The sequence below is a fragment of the Pholcus phalangioides genome, unplaced genomic scaffold (genome assembly GCF_987345545.1).
Source record: "Pholcus phalangioides strain wild (caught in Gottingen) unplaced genomic scaffold, Ppha-v1.0 ptg000011l_1, whole genome shotgun sequence".
NCBI lineage: Eukaryota > Metazoa > Arthropoda > Arachnida > Araneae > Pholcidae > Pholcus > Pholcus phalangioides.
In genome coordinates this window covers 45,431,884-45,449,523 of record NW_028301604.1, presented here as the reverse complement: position 1 = coordinate 45,449,523, position 17,640 = coordinate 45,431,884, and the positions used below count along the sequence as shown (strand labels likewise).

At 37.0% G+C, this 17,640-nt stretch overlaps 1 protein-coding gene across 4 annotated transcripts in view; it reads left to right on the top strand.

Moving 5' to 3' along the window:
* LOC149080464 (NGFI-A-binding protein 1-like) overlaps positions 1–17,640 on the top strand; it is a 567,589-nt gene that overhangs the window by 167,894 nt on the left and 382,055 nt on the right. For 3 of the 4 annotated variants that reach the window (XM_089239574.1, XM_089239577.1, XM_089239576.1), the window contains one exon: positions 10,659–10,760. In XM_089239574.1, coding sequence (XP_089095700.1) covers positions 10,659–10,760 — 102 coding nt within the window. The remainder of the gene's footprint in view (positions 1–10,658; positions 10,761–17,640) is intronic. The other variant, XM_089239575.1, reaches the window with a different exon arrangement.

Genomic DNA, 17,640 nt, shown 5'->3' with positions numbered 1-17,640 from the left:
AAGACTCTCATGGAGTAAAAGATAGAATAATCCATAACAAACTGGAGAGAAACACCGCCAGGAGAGGAATATTTAAACCTGATGGGGGCCTGACTAACAACTATGAAGATACAGTTACAACCTTAATTAGACATCACTTTAGAATCGTAGAGAACATGGAATATAATATGGGAACTTCTTTAAATGAAGCAAACAATGAAGAAGAGTTTCATGAGATTACGCTTGAAGAGATCAAGCTGGCCTTGCAGCAAACTGGAAAAGGCAAGGCTCCAGGTCCGGATGGGATCACAGCCGGAATAGTGGAAGAACTGTTCATATCGAATGAAACATGGTTTAAAGACATATATAATAAGTGTCTTGAGGAGGGGTCCTTCCCAACAGTCTGGAAAAGGGCAAGAGTAGCATTTATACCCAAGGAAGACAAAGATAGCAGATTACCGGGATCATATAGACCTATATGCTTGCTTCCAGTTTGGGGGAAACTATATGATAAAATTATAACGAATAGATTGATCTGCTTTTTAGAAAAACATGGTTTAACTTCAGAGAAACAATTTGGATTCAGAAGAGGAAGGAACGCGCTCTTGGCACTAGATCAATTGGTAGGAACCATAATGACCAACATTGAACAAAAAGGTAAACCGAATTACACTTGTGTCATTGGACTAGATATGAAAAATGCCTTCAACAGTGTCTCGACAGAACAAACTGGATATATACTTACGAATATGGGTCTTGATAAATACTCAAGAGGTGTAATAATGGACTTCTTGAGTAACAGAAGTATATTAAATGAGACCAATGGAACTATACATCACTACAATATGGGGGTCCCACAGGGATCGTCCATGGGACCGATATTGTGGTCACTATATATAAATGAACTATTACAAATGGAACTGAACGAACAAGAAACAATTCAGGCTTTTGCAGATGACCTAGTGGTAACAATAACTTCAAAAAATTATAGCTCTTTTCAGCGATACAGTGAGGATATTCTTGAAAGGATATATCGATGGACAATAAAATACCAACTCGAAATAAATTATGAAAAGAGTAACTATTGCATATTCAAATATGGTAAAGAGGTGGAGAGAAAGCCACCAATTTATATGCATGGACGTAGACTGCAATATAGCAATAACATCAGATACCTCGGAATAAGACTTGATTATAACATGAACTTCACTGGTCACCTAAGGGAGGTACACAAAAAGGTCATTGGAATGACATACAAAATTAGAAGAATAATCTCAAATGATTGGGGTATATCCCCAAAGATTATGAAGGAAATATATCTAACTTGTATTCAAAAAACCATATTATATGGTTGCGAAATCTGGTATCGAGATCCGCTATACCTGAAAACTAAACTAACCCAAATACAAAGAAAACCACTATTGGCAATTACAAAGTGCTATAAATCCGTATCGGACGATGCTTTAGAAGTACTAGCAGGATGTATACCATTGTATTTAATAGCACAAAGTAATAAGAAATTTTTTTTGTTGTATACGCGACGAGAAAATATTCGGGTACATGGAGAAGAAATATCCCCTAATGACATTTATCACGGGCCAATTGACTTTGAAGAGCCATGGAAAATGCGAAGCTTAACATGGGATAGTAAGATTAATAGAGAACAAGGATGGGAAGTATTCACGGATGGCTCGAGAATGGAGGAGAGAACTGCTTGCGCTTTTGTAATCCTTAAAGATTGTATAATATTTGAGGAAGAAGTAAAACGACTATCAGATAACACCACGGTGTATAGAGCTGAATTATTAGCAATTAAAATGGCTTTGGAAAGAATAGAATCGATGAGAATCGAAGAAGTAGACCTTTATACCGACTCCATGTCGTGTCTGAATACGTTAAAAAGACCAGACAGGTATGAAGAAGAAACTAAAATAATTAAAGAGATATGTCTCCAAAGGGTAATAAATTTGCATTAGGTCAAGGCCCACACGGGTAACAAACATAACGAATATGTGGACAAATTGGCAAAATCTGGAACACTACATGGCCAAATTGATCTTGCAACCAAATATAGTAAAGCACAGATCAAGACTAAACTGAAGAAGGAAAACATCAGGGAATGGCAAAGGAAATGGGACACAACAACAAAAGGACGCTCTGTATATGCAATTTATCCAGGGGTTGGAACGAAAAGAACACTGGGCGACTTTTACATTAATCAACTCTTAACAGAACATGGTGCACTTGGTTATTACCAAGGTTGGCACCATGGGAGAAGTAGCTTATGTGTATTTTGTGGAGACACAAATACACGAAGAAGACACTATATTTACGAGTGTCAATACTGGAAAGAGGAGAGAGAGAAGACAATTCCTAGAAACATGAGAGACCTGGAACTGAAAATTTTGTTGAAAAACAGAAGAATAAAAGAATTACTGACCAGAATCATTAAAGAATCAATGATCACTTGTGTGATCGATTCGCAAATAATAAAAGTGACTGGACACGATCATGGAAGATTCAGGAGCAGCTCGAGTAAGGAAGAGGGAGAGGGGTGGGACAGTATGGATGGTATATATAGAGGATCAAGATGTCTGTTTGCTCTGTGACAAATGTCTGTGAATAGTAATGTGATTGACAATTGTTCTCTCGATAATAATTTTTTTACATTTTGTAATTTTGTAGAATTTTATAATTTCAATAATTTGAATAATAATAATATTTAGCAGTAATTACTGTAAAATGATAATTGAACTGATGGAATCGTTATTTAAATGACTTAGGTATTGTGGTAACGACTTTCTGGGAAAGAAAATATGTGTGTTTTGAAGGATGTAATATATGTAAAACATTTTGTGAGCATTGACAATAACTTGTATTTCTTTGGTAAGAAACATGATTGATTGGTAAAAGATTACTAAGGTAACAAGGAATGGTAGAACCGCCAGTAGATGAATGTCGGAAGATGATTAATGGATATTTTTAATGCACACAGATAGAAACTAACGGATGATTGTATTTATAAATTTAATGTGTGAACTATATAAGGTAAATAATATTTGTGCTTTTAACATCTAACAAAAGAATGTTTAGATAGCAATGGTTGTAAAACAACTATTGCGACTACATATTTGAATACTGAATGGATTTGTTGCGACCATGTCATCATTGTCTTTGAGAATTGTGTCTGTATGATCTATGATATAATATGCAAATATGTATAACACAGGATATGTTTATAACATGTAAAGACCTTTGAAAGGATCGCTGGTGAAATGGTATAAATAACCACTAATACCTTGTTGCCCCTTATGGGTAGTCTTTGGGAAAGAAAATGGGTTTTTGCCCTATTCTGACCCTACAAACTGATGCAAGGTCTTTGATAGATCGATCATATATCTGGTATGTGGAGATCCTTAGTATAATTAACCGTCCCGCAACTTGTCTGAGAATGTGTGGTTGTGTTGGATAGTTTGTAACACCTTGTTCTTAATTGTTTGGAGAGACATAATAATACATGATAATAGAACATTGCCAACCAGGTTAGATTCCAATTGTTGATCATAAATAGTAACGATTTTATGGGTTACATAAGTCTGACCTAGAATTAACAGGGAATTTTATCAACTTGGAACCAATTATAATTTTTGATAGTGAAAATGATTGTATCACTGTTTTAACATAGTCCCACTGATGAGTTGGTTCTCTGGGACGATGTTTATTTATTGCCTATTGAGATATGCTGTTTATAGGCGATTAAGCACCAGTATTGGCTGATTGGTGGCTTGGCGCCTGGGGAATATCACCCCGCACTAACACGTTTTACCAATTTGGGAGCCGAAAAAAAAGAAAAAGAAAAAAAAAAAAGGGAATTTTATTGATTCCATTCGCTCAGTTAATCCGCTAAGGATTGCTCTCTCGACGTCTGATCTACAGTGACCGTATATCCTAATGGATGGGTCGGGCGTATGATGTTTTGTACACCTGAAGCCGATTTTCGCAATAGTACGGTAGTATTTCAGGTTCGGCCTTTTTTCTTGAAATACAACTTTTGATTTTATGGAACTTAATCCATTGAAACAAAAATCGATCCACCAGTGTGTGGCTTCCCAAAGAAAACCTTGGAAACAACCTCGCCCCCTAAAATTTGCGGACTCCATGACCCTGCCCCGTCCTAGCTATAACCCATGTCTGTAAAACTTAAGAGCATCGTGAGGCAGGCCCCCAGGCCGAGTGGTGTTCTGGGGCACCATTACCTGATTACAAATATACCAGAAGTATAAGCAGGGCCGTCTTAAGAGCATCATGGGCGCCCGGGCCAAATTATTTTTTTGAGGCCCTACGTGGTCAATTCTCGGAAATTCAACCACATTCCATTTCTGTGAGGCCCCGGGCCGTGTCCGGGTGGGCCCATGTGGTAAGATGGCAATGAATAAAAGGCCTTCCAATTTACATATATGATTTCCGAAAGTACAGTATTTATCACTTCATATATCTACCAAACAAATATATATACCAAAATTTCATATATACCAGCCCAACATATACCCAATTTCATGTTTCCCTACCTCTATTGCTCACACAATCATTTGAACACCCCCTCCACCTTGTCATTGAAAGTCAGCAAATGCGAACCCCCTCACGATTGGTGACGTTTTACTTGAAGATGACCCCTTATATCCCATAGATATAAATATGCCCATTCGTTATAACGATATTTTCAACATTATTTTATTATTGTATTGCAGGTTCATTAGGACGGAATTAAATTCGTTACAACCGATAAGCATTCAAACGCGTTTGTTTCTGTTTTTTCCATTCAGCTAGAGAAATTCAAATCTGCTATTCACATAGGGAATTTAGGTCTTTGTAGCTCCCACTAACTTCAGTATGTGATGGAAGTAAAAAAAAATATTTTTTTCTTTAGTTTATTTAAAATCATTTTTATACTTTTTTATACCGTTCAAATCGTTTGAACTGATTCAGTTCATCGAGACGAAAACTTGGATATCCAATTGATACCTACCACTCATTTTTGAATTACTTTATCAAATCGCAAAGTACATAGTATATAAACTTGAGCAATTGAAACTGCAGCATAGAAAGCAACAACATTAATCTTTTTTCAAATATTGGATGAGGAGGCTGACTTTGGTAAAAGAAACTTTGATAAAGAGCGTTTTTTATCGAAGTTGCCCATTACACTATCAAATGTTTTTGTCAAACTTATTTTATAAATTATCTTTGACAAAGAACTTTTATAGTGTAATACCGGCCTTGGTTGCATTTTTCCAGTTTTATAAAAGTTTGATAAAAGTTATTTTATGAAACTTGAAAGATTCAACCTATAATAGTACCGGTTATATTCGCGCAAATGCAACCGATAGTCTTATTGGCTGCATTTTTAAAGTTTTATAAAATAACTTTTATCAAACTTTTATAGTGCAATCCCGGCTTCAGGCCGGTATTACATTATAAAAGTTTTATAAAATCCCTCTTGTAAAACTTATACTTATCAAACTTGACATGATACTTATTATAAATCCCTCTTAAAAAATCAAACTAATAAAACTCATAGGTTACATTCGAGCAAATGCAACCGATAAGCTTATTGGCTGAATTTTTCATGTTCTTTGAAAGGATTTTTATCAAAATTTTACAGTGTAATACCGGCTTTAGACGTATTTTACATCAAAAAAGTATTCAGATATGACGTCATGATGAATATTTTATAAATTATAAAAAATTTTTGCAAGAATCATTCGAAAATACACAATCTGTTTTCAGAGAAAATGAATTTGACATGAATGAGTTTACCTACAGCACACTCTTCCTTTAATAAGAATTCAATTTCACAAATTTGTAATTATTGAAAGTGCCATCTAATTCACAGACTGGATTGTATAATATTGGTAATCTTTTTCGGCATCATGAGATATATGAATAAGTACGGCAATGTAGACTTCAAAGTTACGCGAGAGGTGGGGTTGTAACTCCTCGAGACCCTATTCTGATTCATCCACCATATTTGAGCAGAAGTGTGCTGTCAGAATAATCACTATATTCTCAATTGTTGTCCCTTATCCTGGCTTTTTCCAAGACATCACTTAGCGGTAATCTTGATTTTTGCTAAAAGATGGATGGCCCATTCGCTATTATTTTTTGGTTAAGTGGGAATTGACTATGCCCGCATAAGTACAATTCGCGTAAGTCGGGTTAAAATTTTGTATTCAACTACATATAGATATTAATGAATTATGATCAAAACTATACCAAAATTAGTACTACGTAAAAAAAGTTGGTTGTTGGAGATTCCCTGTATCAGATCACGGTATCTCTGACATTGGGCACTTTGTGAGATGACCATGTGCTGTTGCCGTTGAGGTGTGCCCAAACTAGATCAAATAACTCCACTGCTTATAACCGAAACTAAAACATCGTACCACCAAGCGAAAATTTATGAGAAATCTTAAACGTCGGCTGAGAATGAGCGTTGTTTTATAATGTGGTTCCAAGTGGAAGGGGGGGGGGGCTGCATGATCACTGCACACAATTTTATAACACATGAAATTGGTGGCTGCTGTTGACAAATACTATACCTGCGAAAAATCTGCGAGAACCAGACTTTGTGATCATTACTGGAAGAACTTGCTGGCTGTATTTTCGTGGACTTGTTTCCGTATGCTTGTTTTCAATAGCTAACTAGTTCTCACCAGAGACAGAGAATCGAATCATATAAGTTCGCACCACTATGGAGTAACAATAATAACTATTTAATTGCTTAAAAACAGCTTAGAAACAATCATTAAGATGGGCGAACGGAGGCCCCGTAAAGTACGTGCGTGTCTCTCAAGAAGAGAACCCAAACTTGACTTATTGAGGAGCGCGCTGAGAGAGAAGAAAAGACCGACTCTCCCCGGGGAGGTCGATCCCCTCACTCTCTCCCACAGTGCCCCCCCCCCCTACGGCGAATCACAAATACATGGATGCTTATACGCACGGGCTTTAACATTCCGCCCGGCCTTGAAATATTGCAATATTTTAAAATATTCACACAAGTTACGTATCTCTAACTTGAACTGTACAACACACTAACGATTTATCCTACTGAACAAACTAATGATTTATCATACTAAACATACTAACGATTGTCATACTAAACATACTAACAATTTACAAACGACATAAGTTGCAGATGAATTCAAATTATGTAAGCATATGGCATATGCAATTTAAAGGTAAATACGAATCAATGCGAAGTACACAATAAAGTAAATAAATGTTTGCAATATGTACACAAGTAATTCCAATTGGTCACTGTCTAACAATTGGTGCTGATAAATACAGGAAGAATCAACACCCCCTAAAGAAGAGCTCCCAACTACCCCTCTTTCTTAGGGGGTGTTGGAAGAATGCACAGTTTAGAAACAAGTCTTTTGACTGTGCCTTGGGCCGTACGCACGTTAGCTACTCTGATGCAGCCATCGCGTCCAGGGATTACATCTAGTATTCTCCCAAGGATCCAATTGCACTTGGGAAGGTTGTCCTCCTTCAAGATGACCATCATTCCTGGCTTGACATTGTCCTTCACAAATTGCCACTTGTTGCGTTGCTGGAAATGACTTAGGTAGTCAGATCTCCACCTTTTCCAGATCAACTGAGTAACCCTTCCACTCTTTGCCACCTAGAAAGTCTATTCTCGGGAACACCGATAAGCTCAGGTTCTGGCATAGCATTTATAGGGCGCCCAATTAGGAAATGCCCAGGAATCAAGGCTTCAAAATCATTGATATCCGATGAAATTGGGGTGGGGACGAGAGTTGAGGATAACTTCAATTTCGGTAATAACTGTCGTGAATTCCTCATAGGTGAAATGAGAGTTTCTCACTGCCCTCCTCAAATGATATTTGAATGATTTGACTCCAGCCTCCCATAACTCACCGAAATGTGGGGCCCTGGGTGGGAGGAATCTCCAACGTATTCCATCTGAGACGAGAAAATTTCCCAACGTGTCGTCTGGGAGCTTCACCAGGTTGTGAAGTCTCGTTATTTTCCGTTGGGCGCCGACGAAATTTGTGGCATTGTCCGAAAATAGTGTTTTGCATTTGCCACGTCGGGCAAAGAATCTCTTTAGAGTTGACACAAATGCTTCTGATGTTAGATCACAAACCATCTCAATATGAACAGCCTTGGTGGCCATGCACACAAATATTGCCACATAAACCTTATGAAGAGCACCTTTTCTCTGAAACCTATACTTAACTAAGAAAGGACCACAGAAATCTACGCCGGTGTTGGTGAATGGTGGGCTCATATTAACCCTTTCCGGTGGAGGGTTTCCCATCAACTGCTCTACCACCACTGGTTTCTGTTTTACACACGCAACACAATTGTGAACGACCTTTCTGGCCAAATTCCTTCCATTAATCGGCCAAAATCTTTGTCTCACATAATACAGCAATGTTTGCGGCCCGATGTGATGGTACTTTTTATGGAAAAATTCAAAAATTAGAACAGTTAACTTATTCTTCGCTGGAAGAATGATTTGAATTGAGGAGTCGCCCTCCGACGCGAAGAAGGTTTTTGTCATCAATAAACGGATTAAGGGCTTTCAAACACCCCTTGATGTGACGAGATTTACTATTTTCCAAACGATTTATTTGTTGCGACAACTTCTAGAAAGTCCTTCCACTCAGGCACTTCATTGGAAGATAAGGACATTTCGTAACTCTTTCTTGTTTCATTGTCAACCCTTTGAAGCACGATGTTTATCAGAAGTGACTCTGAGAGCTTGTCGGTCCCCAATCCGACGAGCTTGAGTGCTCTAAGATGTTTGCAAAGTTCATCCACTAGCTTTCTGAGATCTCTCGAGGATTCTCTTTCTAGCCTCTAGAAACACATAATGGCATTGATGTGGCTGTTCACTATGAATCGCTTGTTTTCGTATCTCATTTCCAAGGCCTTCATCTGGCGTTTCAACATGTTTTGCCTCTCCTTCTAGCGATGATCGTAGGTAAAGCAGTTTCTGTCTATCCGAAAGTCCCCCGTTGTTGCCGATGACCGCAGTAAAGTGGCACTTGAATGTGTTCCACTCTTCGAATGAACAAGAAAATTTGGCTAACTGGAGCTCAGGGAGTTTCATTTGTAGCCCTCGCCTGCCTTGAGCCTTCTCAGATGATTGTTTCTGAGCCTATGCTCACTTCTCATCTAAGAGAAGTCTATCTAGTTGAACCTTGATTCCTTCTATCCTGTCCTCAAGACGAAGGAGTTGTTCTTCCTCTTTTTCTACCTCCTCGTCCTTGAGCACTTCAAAGAAGTCGTTTCGTAGATTTCTGGTGTCAGCCGCGATTTCAGCGTCACTACTCAATTTGTTGCGAATTTGAACGATGTCCATCAGTTCAGCATCATCAGTTAGCTGTCCTTCAAGACGCGAGACTTTCGTCATAATACGCTTTTCTTTCGCATTGATAGTCCCTCTTTTCCTATTTAGAACGGTGATGCGCTCCATAGTGGTTTGAATCAAGGTTTCTAGAATATATACTGCTCCTCCACTTCCGGTGCTCCGATGGACCAATGTATTTTCGTGGACTGTATGTTTGTTTTCAATAGCTAACTAGTTCTCACCAGAGACAGAGGATCGAGTCATATAAGTTCGCACCACTATGGAGTAACAATAATAACTATTTAATTGCTTAAAAACAGCTTAGAAACAATAATTAAGATGGGCGAACGGAGGCCCCGTAAAGTACGTGCGTGTCTCTCAAGGAGAAAACCCAAACTTGACTTATTGAGGAGCGTGCTGTAAGAGAGAGAAGAAAAGACCGACCCTCCCCAGAGCGGTCGATCCCCCCCCCTCTCCCAAAGCGCCTCCCTACGGCGAATCACAAATACATGGATGCTTATACGCACGGGCTTCAACACTGGCGATAGTAGTTGTTGGGATAGATCATTGACGGCCATATTCACCGATGAAGTTTAATAGCAATTGCAGGTTAAAGGATTAGAGATCAAAACGGATTGGTTAAATTCGACATTTTCACCACTCCCTGCCGATCTCTAGTCCTTTAACCTGCGATTGAAGTTAAACTCTATCCATGAATACGGTGTGAGAGAGGCATTGCCTAGCTTACTTATACAGCACTTCTGGAAGTGGCTTTCAACCATTGTGACTATGAATTAATAATTGCAGATTCTGTGCATGAATAACAAAATGATTATCATCCCAGGAGCATAAAGAATCTTCCAGAATGGTAATGCGACATGTCATGTCTCCCTGAAATGTCCAAAAATTATTGGAAGATACAGTCGAAATGATCCCAAAATTCGCCAGTCCCAAAACTGGTTGAACCAAATCAACCAGTTTTGGGACCAAGTCGATCAACGTGCTCAACCTTGGGGGTCTTCCGCCACGAACTTTCCAGAAACTATCATTACCTTGATCAATTTCAACTCGCGTAGGTAAATCCGTCCAACCAAGAATCAAATAAATCAACAAGATCAGAAATCAACATTTCACTATGAACCAATCCTCCAAAAAAAGTGCAATTTCAAAACATGTATCATTTACTGAATATAACTACGTATAATATATTTTGGTTTTAGATTAAAAAAAACATTTTGTTCACACAACATTATGACACCATCTTGATGATTTTTTTAATTCAAAATTCTCCATCTAGTAGTAATGACTTCACAACCAAGTAACGAATCTGAGCTCCAGTTGTATCGAGTGTTACAGCGAGCTAACCTTCTGTCGTATTACGATACATTCATCTGCCAAGGTAAATATGCATTTTTTATTTCAATGAATGTATTTTTCATGATATTATTCCAAGTATATTAGATATAAAAATGATAAATTCCATATGTAGAAAAATTTCATTATTTTTTGAGTTTGTTCTAATTTCATGTTTCAAAATTAGTAAAATAATCCGAATATGAGCGAAAAATACAGTAAAACCTGTCTTTATATATACCGGAATCGCAAGGGACTAAGATTTTTTTCAGTTAAACACAGGTTTCCGTTCAATAAAGTTCCGATTGACGTAATATTTAAAGGAAACAGATATTTTATGGGTGTTAAGCCGAGAAGAACTCGGAAAGAAAAGTCAGCTAGTCTCCACAGGGACTCGACTTGCAAACCGGGAAAGCATGCTAGCATCTACACCACTGGAAACATGACCGGTCTTTCTTATTTCACGCACTATGGTGTGAGGCGCTGAAGTGGGCTTTATAGTAGCCTCTCTTAACGTAAATAATTTAAAAATAGATAAAATAAATGATCCATGTACATTGTTTACTCTATAATCTAAACATATATAATAACATGTCCTCACTGATTGACCGATTCATCATCACCGAGCCGAAACCGCTGAAGATATGAATATGAAATCCGGTCAGTATTTTTACTTAATGGTGTAAAAACTCACCAAGAAGGTTTTTTTCTGAAATTCGACTCCTAAGGGGGGTCATGGGGGGGGGAAGGGGTTCATAGGTTAGGCTAAGAGCAAATTGAGTCGCGTGCAGCGTCGAGAGCGGGCGGGACCCGAGCGCGATGACGTCATCACACTCCACGCTTAGCGAGGGGATTCGCATATTGGAACGTAGTTATTTATGAAATCTGGATGCAAGCCAGTTGACGAGCGTTTTCGGAAGGAAACGATTTCGTTAATGAAGAAAAATGTCTATTAAAATACCGTATATTAAAACGTGAACACAAAAAAATAATAAAAAATCAGGATTGATGAGAATACGAAATTATAATGAATAATTAAAAAACTACTGAAAATTCAGGTTTTTCTGATAAATTATTCCTTGATTAATAAATATCATAATTAATAAAAATTCAGAAGTATAGGAAAATTATTCCGTAATTTAAAAGAACTATAGGTGGATTTACATAATTTAATGAAAATTGAAGATGGATAAAAATTGTTGAAAATTCAGGATTTATTAATATTAATGAAAATCCAAGATTTACGAAAATTAATAAAAATGCTGGATTTACAAAAATTTATGAAAATTTAGACTTTACGAAAATTCAAAATTTAGAATGAATCACACATTAATAAAATTAAAGATTATTGTATATTTTATTATATAATTAATAGAAATTGGAATGAATGAAAATTCCGAAATTAATGGCAAATTATCCCATAATAAATGAAAATTAGGAACTTGTGAAAAGTCAAAACAAATGAAAGTATTGAACACAATTTAAAATAAATAAACAATTCCAAAACTGCTGAAAATTCATATTTAACGAAAAATAAGTAGATTAATGAAACACCAGAATTAGTGAAATTAATTCTCAGATTTAATTTTAATTATTAAAATTCAAGATTCCGAAAAATAATTCCTCCGTCGATCTATGAAACATTAAAATTAATGAATATTCAGAAATTTAATGAAAATTATTTCGTAGGCTAATTAAAAGAATAAAAGTAGATTTTTTTCTTTAAAACTTAATGAAAATTCTGGATGGATAACAAATAATGACAATTCAAAATTTGCAAACAATCACAGAATTAGTGGAAATTCGGTATATCAGTAAAAATTCAGAAATTAATGAATCCCATAATGAATTCCGAAATTAATGAGTCCCATAATGAATTCCGAAATTAATGAGTCCCATAATGAATTCCGAAATTAATGAGTCCCATAATGAATTCCGAAATTAATGAGTCCCATAATGAATTCCGAAAGTAATGAGTCCCATAATGAATTCCGAAATTAAAATAATTCCATAATAAATGAAAATTTAGAGCTAATGAAAAATCAAAACTAATGAAAGAAAAATAATATTTAATAAAAATTCTGAAAGAAATAAAATAATTCAGGAATTAATTAAAGAAATAATTGATAATACCGTATTTATATGTAAATAATATTGATATTAAACAATATTAATTATTGTTATAAATAATTTGTTATGAAATTTTCATAAGATAATACGAACTCCATCAAAATGCGTCTGTGCCATCAGATTTTTTTTCTTTCCTACATGAGCATACAGTAAAACTAGGTTATAATTTATAATGACATTCATGAAATAACGTGATTACGCCGTAAAAACCAAGATATGTATTTGAAAATACTTGAATGGTATGCATTGGACACCGCTTAAAATGTTTTAGCAAAAAACTAATAAATACCGCATCGAAAAGTATAAATTACCAGGGGCCCGACCATTTGTAATAAATTCGTTAAAAATTATTAGACATTAAAATGAATAGACATCTCAAGGAAGATGTTTTTATACTTGCAAATTCCATACGTCTTGAGCTTCATGTTACAAAAATCAGATTTTCAATTGATTTGAACTTTCTAAACAGTGACAGAAATTCACTGAATTCTTTTCTACAGAACGAGAGAATTCAGTTTTTTTTTATTTTAAAAAGCAAAATATAGTAAAGAAATTATGAAAACTATGTGGTGCATACCAGCATATAGTATTCAGCTTGACTTCTACACTAGGTCAAGATTTAAAGCAATACTTTGTTCATTTGATAAATTAACTTTCAGTTTGTAGGAATTGTCTATACCAGCAGTTCTCAACCTTTTTTCACCCGCGGAGCTTTTTCAATACATAATTTCTATTGCGGAGCACTGTTTTGTGTAAAACTTTTATGGCGGAACCCCGTTGGCCTCTTTCTTTTATTTATCTATCAAATTTACTGATTTATTTTGTTTTCCTTTATTAGCCGCAGAGCCCCTGGGAAGTGCACACTGAGCCCCAAGGGCTCCTCGGAGCACCGATTGAGAACCGCTGGTCTATACTAAAAAATGTCCTTTAATAATTAATATTCATTTTAAATTTTGCAAAACATGGTTTTTTAAAAAATAAAAATTAATGTAGAAGCTCCACTATTTTTGCTCAGCAAGTATCCGCAATCATGTTTTCGAAAACGTAAGCGAAGTTGAAGCAGAAAATACTGTAACCTAAAAAAGAAACACATTTTTGCTGTACTTATTTATATATGTACCTTATTTATAATATAGCAGGAACGTATAGAAGTTATAAACTCACGTGAGTAACAGTAAAACAGTGTGCATACACGCGAGTGAGGGAACGATTGATCTAGAGGGTGTGTAAGCATGGGAGTGACTTAAAAAACAAGGGACCATGTCAGTGAGTGACATAGTGAGCGAGGGATGAATGATGACCGAGAGCATAGTTTCCCAACCTTTTTTGTCCCATTGCCCACTTCTTAAAAAATATTTTTCTCCCATCGCCCCCCCCCTCCAACGCAATCTAACCTATAGGATCCTGTGTTATACCCGTAGCTTCCACCGCCCCCAGGGGGCGTTTACGCCCACGTTGGGAATCACTGACCTAGAGAGTGTGCAAGTATGTGAATTATTAAAATATTGTCATAAAGAGAGCGATGAGTGACCAAAAGAGTGACTTTAAGCGCAATGAACCAGGTCGAGAGGCAAAAAAATAGGAAAGCAAAGAGTGAAATAGAGCGCAAGGAATCGAGTCAATGAGCGGCAAAAGGAGTTACATTGAGAGATGATGCAATGATCGGAGTGACATGGAAAACGGGGGAAACGTGACAGAGTAAATATCTGAAAGAGTAACTTAGAAAGTGATCATGTGAGCCACAACTCAGCAATGTGTTTCTTTCATGTCAACCCTTAGCAACCAGCTGCACAATCACACACTCCGAGTTTAAAATTTCAAATTTCAATACATGAACTTTATATATGTATCAGGCCCCGTCATTCGGGGGCTCGGGGGGCATCGCCCGCGGATTTAAAAAATACAATAGAAATGGAGAAACAGCGTGAAATATATATATATTGAGTATATGTTCTCTGTCCCTCTCCACCCGGAAAAAGTTGAAATGACAAGCCTGAGATGTGTATGCCAGAGAAAGGTATCGTATACAAATATAAATTTTATAGGAGAGCAGTTTTTACAGATTTTTTCTTTCAGTACGTCTTTCTATAGAGCTCGCTTGTTTTATAATGTGAATGTCTGTTATTTATTGAGAAAGGGCTTGGTGTCCTTTACCCATGCATAGTGTAACGGAAATACAGCGAATTAATAATATTTTCCCAACATTGACGGAAAAGGAAATAGTGCCCTTACAATACCGGCATGCAGATATACTTCGTGATTCATGAATGAATGAACGCAAGAACTTTGCCACTGGACTTATCCCGTTGCCGAGATCTCTTCCAGCCCAGCTTCGTGGCAGAGTCTGGAACATACAAAACATACAAAATTTTTACAATATATTTTCCCCGGACAATTGGGTACTGTCGCGATTAACAAATTTTGTGGTGATTACAGACGGGATGGGATGGAGAAGTTACGGGGTTTATTTAAGATGAATGTACACATATTAGGATGGAGGTATGTTTTAAAAGCAATTGAGCCCCCCCCCCCCCCCCAATGCCATCTCATCTGTTATCTTACACTTGCCATATTGTATACACAGTATACAAAAAGAAAAAGAAATGACAATATTATTGTGAAATAAAATATATATATATATATATATATATCCATCCAAGCGAGTCATCTCGCTTAACACCTTATTGGTGAGCAAATGGGTTTGATAACTTGTGAACTAGAAGCCAGCATAAGTTTTATTGGGTTGAGTTCACTCTCTCCGGTGGATTTAATGTAAATACACAAAATAGAAGTATTGTGTGGGGGAATATATACAATTAGGGATCACCCGTGCCATCTCGCTTAGCACCTTATTCGGTGAGCAACATGAATACGACAATATGAGTAACGCACGTGTGTTGCGGACATGAAATGCATGAAGAACTTGAATAGAGGAAAGAGAAATACACATATACACATATATATAACTGCCAGGTCGAGTCGTCTCGCCCTAACCCTATTTCGGTGAGCAATGTGGCTTGGTTTAAATAGGGGATTGTCTGGAGAGAGCCTTAGCTAAGGATCAGCTTCGGTCTTGGTGTTTTGGTTGACTCGCTCTGGCTGGTTATATTTATATTTAAAAAAAATGAATATGTATAAAATATAAACTACATGTAATGGTTATTATGAAACCATTCGTGTCGTCCCGCCTAGCACCCTAGCTAGAATAGCGGTATGAAGGACACTTGTGGTTATCACATTTACATCATTGTAACGGGAATGTCATAACAATTCTTAATCGGGTCCCGTTAGTACATGCGATATCTTGTACATGTAATGGTTATGTATTAGTAGTAGCAGTCATGTGGATATGTGATTTTTGTTGTTGTTTTTATCAATTTCTCTTTTTCTCCCTCTTATTTTTGTAACATTTAAAACATTATTTTATAAATCTGGTGGACAGATTTTTTGTTTTTCGTTGGCGTGTATATATCTGACAAGGATTGTAATCCTTGCTGCTGTGTTTTTGTTTTTGATTATTTGAGTGAACCATTGTTTTTGATTATTTGAGTGAACCATTGTTTTTGATTATTTGAGTGAACCATTGTTTTTGATTATTTGAGTGAACCATTGTTTTTGATTATTTGAGTGAACCATTGTTTTTGATTATTTGAGTGAACCATTGTTTTCTATTGTTTTCGGAATATTTCTACATGTGTAGATGTTTTGTAAATTTGCACTCTGTTGCATAGTGAACAGGAGTACCCACCATACCGCAGGCACATTTGTCTGTTCGGCAGCGTTTCCGTTCGTGTAGAGGGGGAATGGGGAATGAATGATATAAGGAATGGGCCATGTCCTGTAATGAAGATAGTCACCTCCGTATTCCAGTTTAGTGTGTTGTATGTGACTCGAGGGACAATTTCGTGCACTTTCTTAGCTGTTGTACCTTGATCCCAAATTTCCTGCCATTTCTGAAGGGTTGCTTGTTTAAGTTGTCGCTTCAGGAGCGTTAGTGGGAAAGAGTTATCAAGTTTATTGTCACAGTTGATTGCAGCTTTGGCTAGAGAGTCTGCTCTCTCGTTTCCAAGATTACCTACATGGGCCTTGGTCCACAACCTAGGAAAATTTTTGGATTATTTAATAGATGCCGCCTCAATGCACGTACTATTGTGTTTGTATTTGTTGGATCTAGAAGTGCTTGAAGGGAGGAGCGGCTATCAGTTATTATTAAAACTCGTTCTTCTGCTCCCGTTGCGTATTGTGCAGCTGCTTCTATCGCTAACAATTCTGCTTGGAAGTTACTATTGTTTTTATCTAGCGCTGCTTGCCACGTTTGCTTTTCTGTATTGTTTGTGTATACACAATAGGCTGCCCCGACGCCTTCATCGGTTTTGGAGCCATCTGTGTATATGTGGGTGTTTCCTAGTTTTATATCGTGGCCGTCAATCGAAATTTGATTAGGGATAGTTGAGCAGGAGGGGTGGTGGTGCCAGCAATGCTCCCGTGCTTCAAAGTTATTGGGGTCAAAGTCTAGAAGTTCTGGTTGAATGTTTTTCCTAGACCTAACTGCGTTTGTGTAGACTGCTTCCATTTGAAGCTTTAGGTGTAGTGGGCAGTTGCCTGTGATCACCTGGAGTCCGAGCGTAGCTGTTGTGTCATAGGCTCCGGTTATTGTTAAAAGAAATTTACTCTGTGCGCTATCTAAGGGTTGTAGTATTTTTTGGTTGGATGCTTATACCAAGCTGAGACGCCATTGGCTAAGAATCTCTCGACTACAGTCTTGTAGATGGTGTTCCTTATTCTTTGTGAGATGC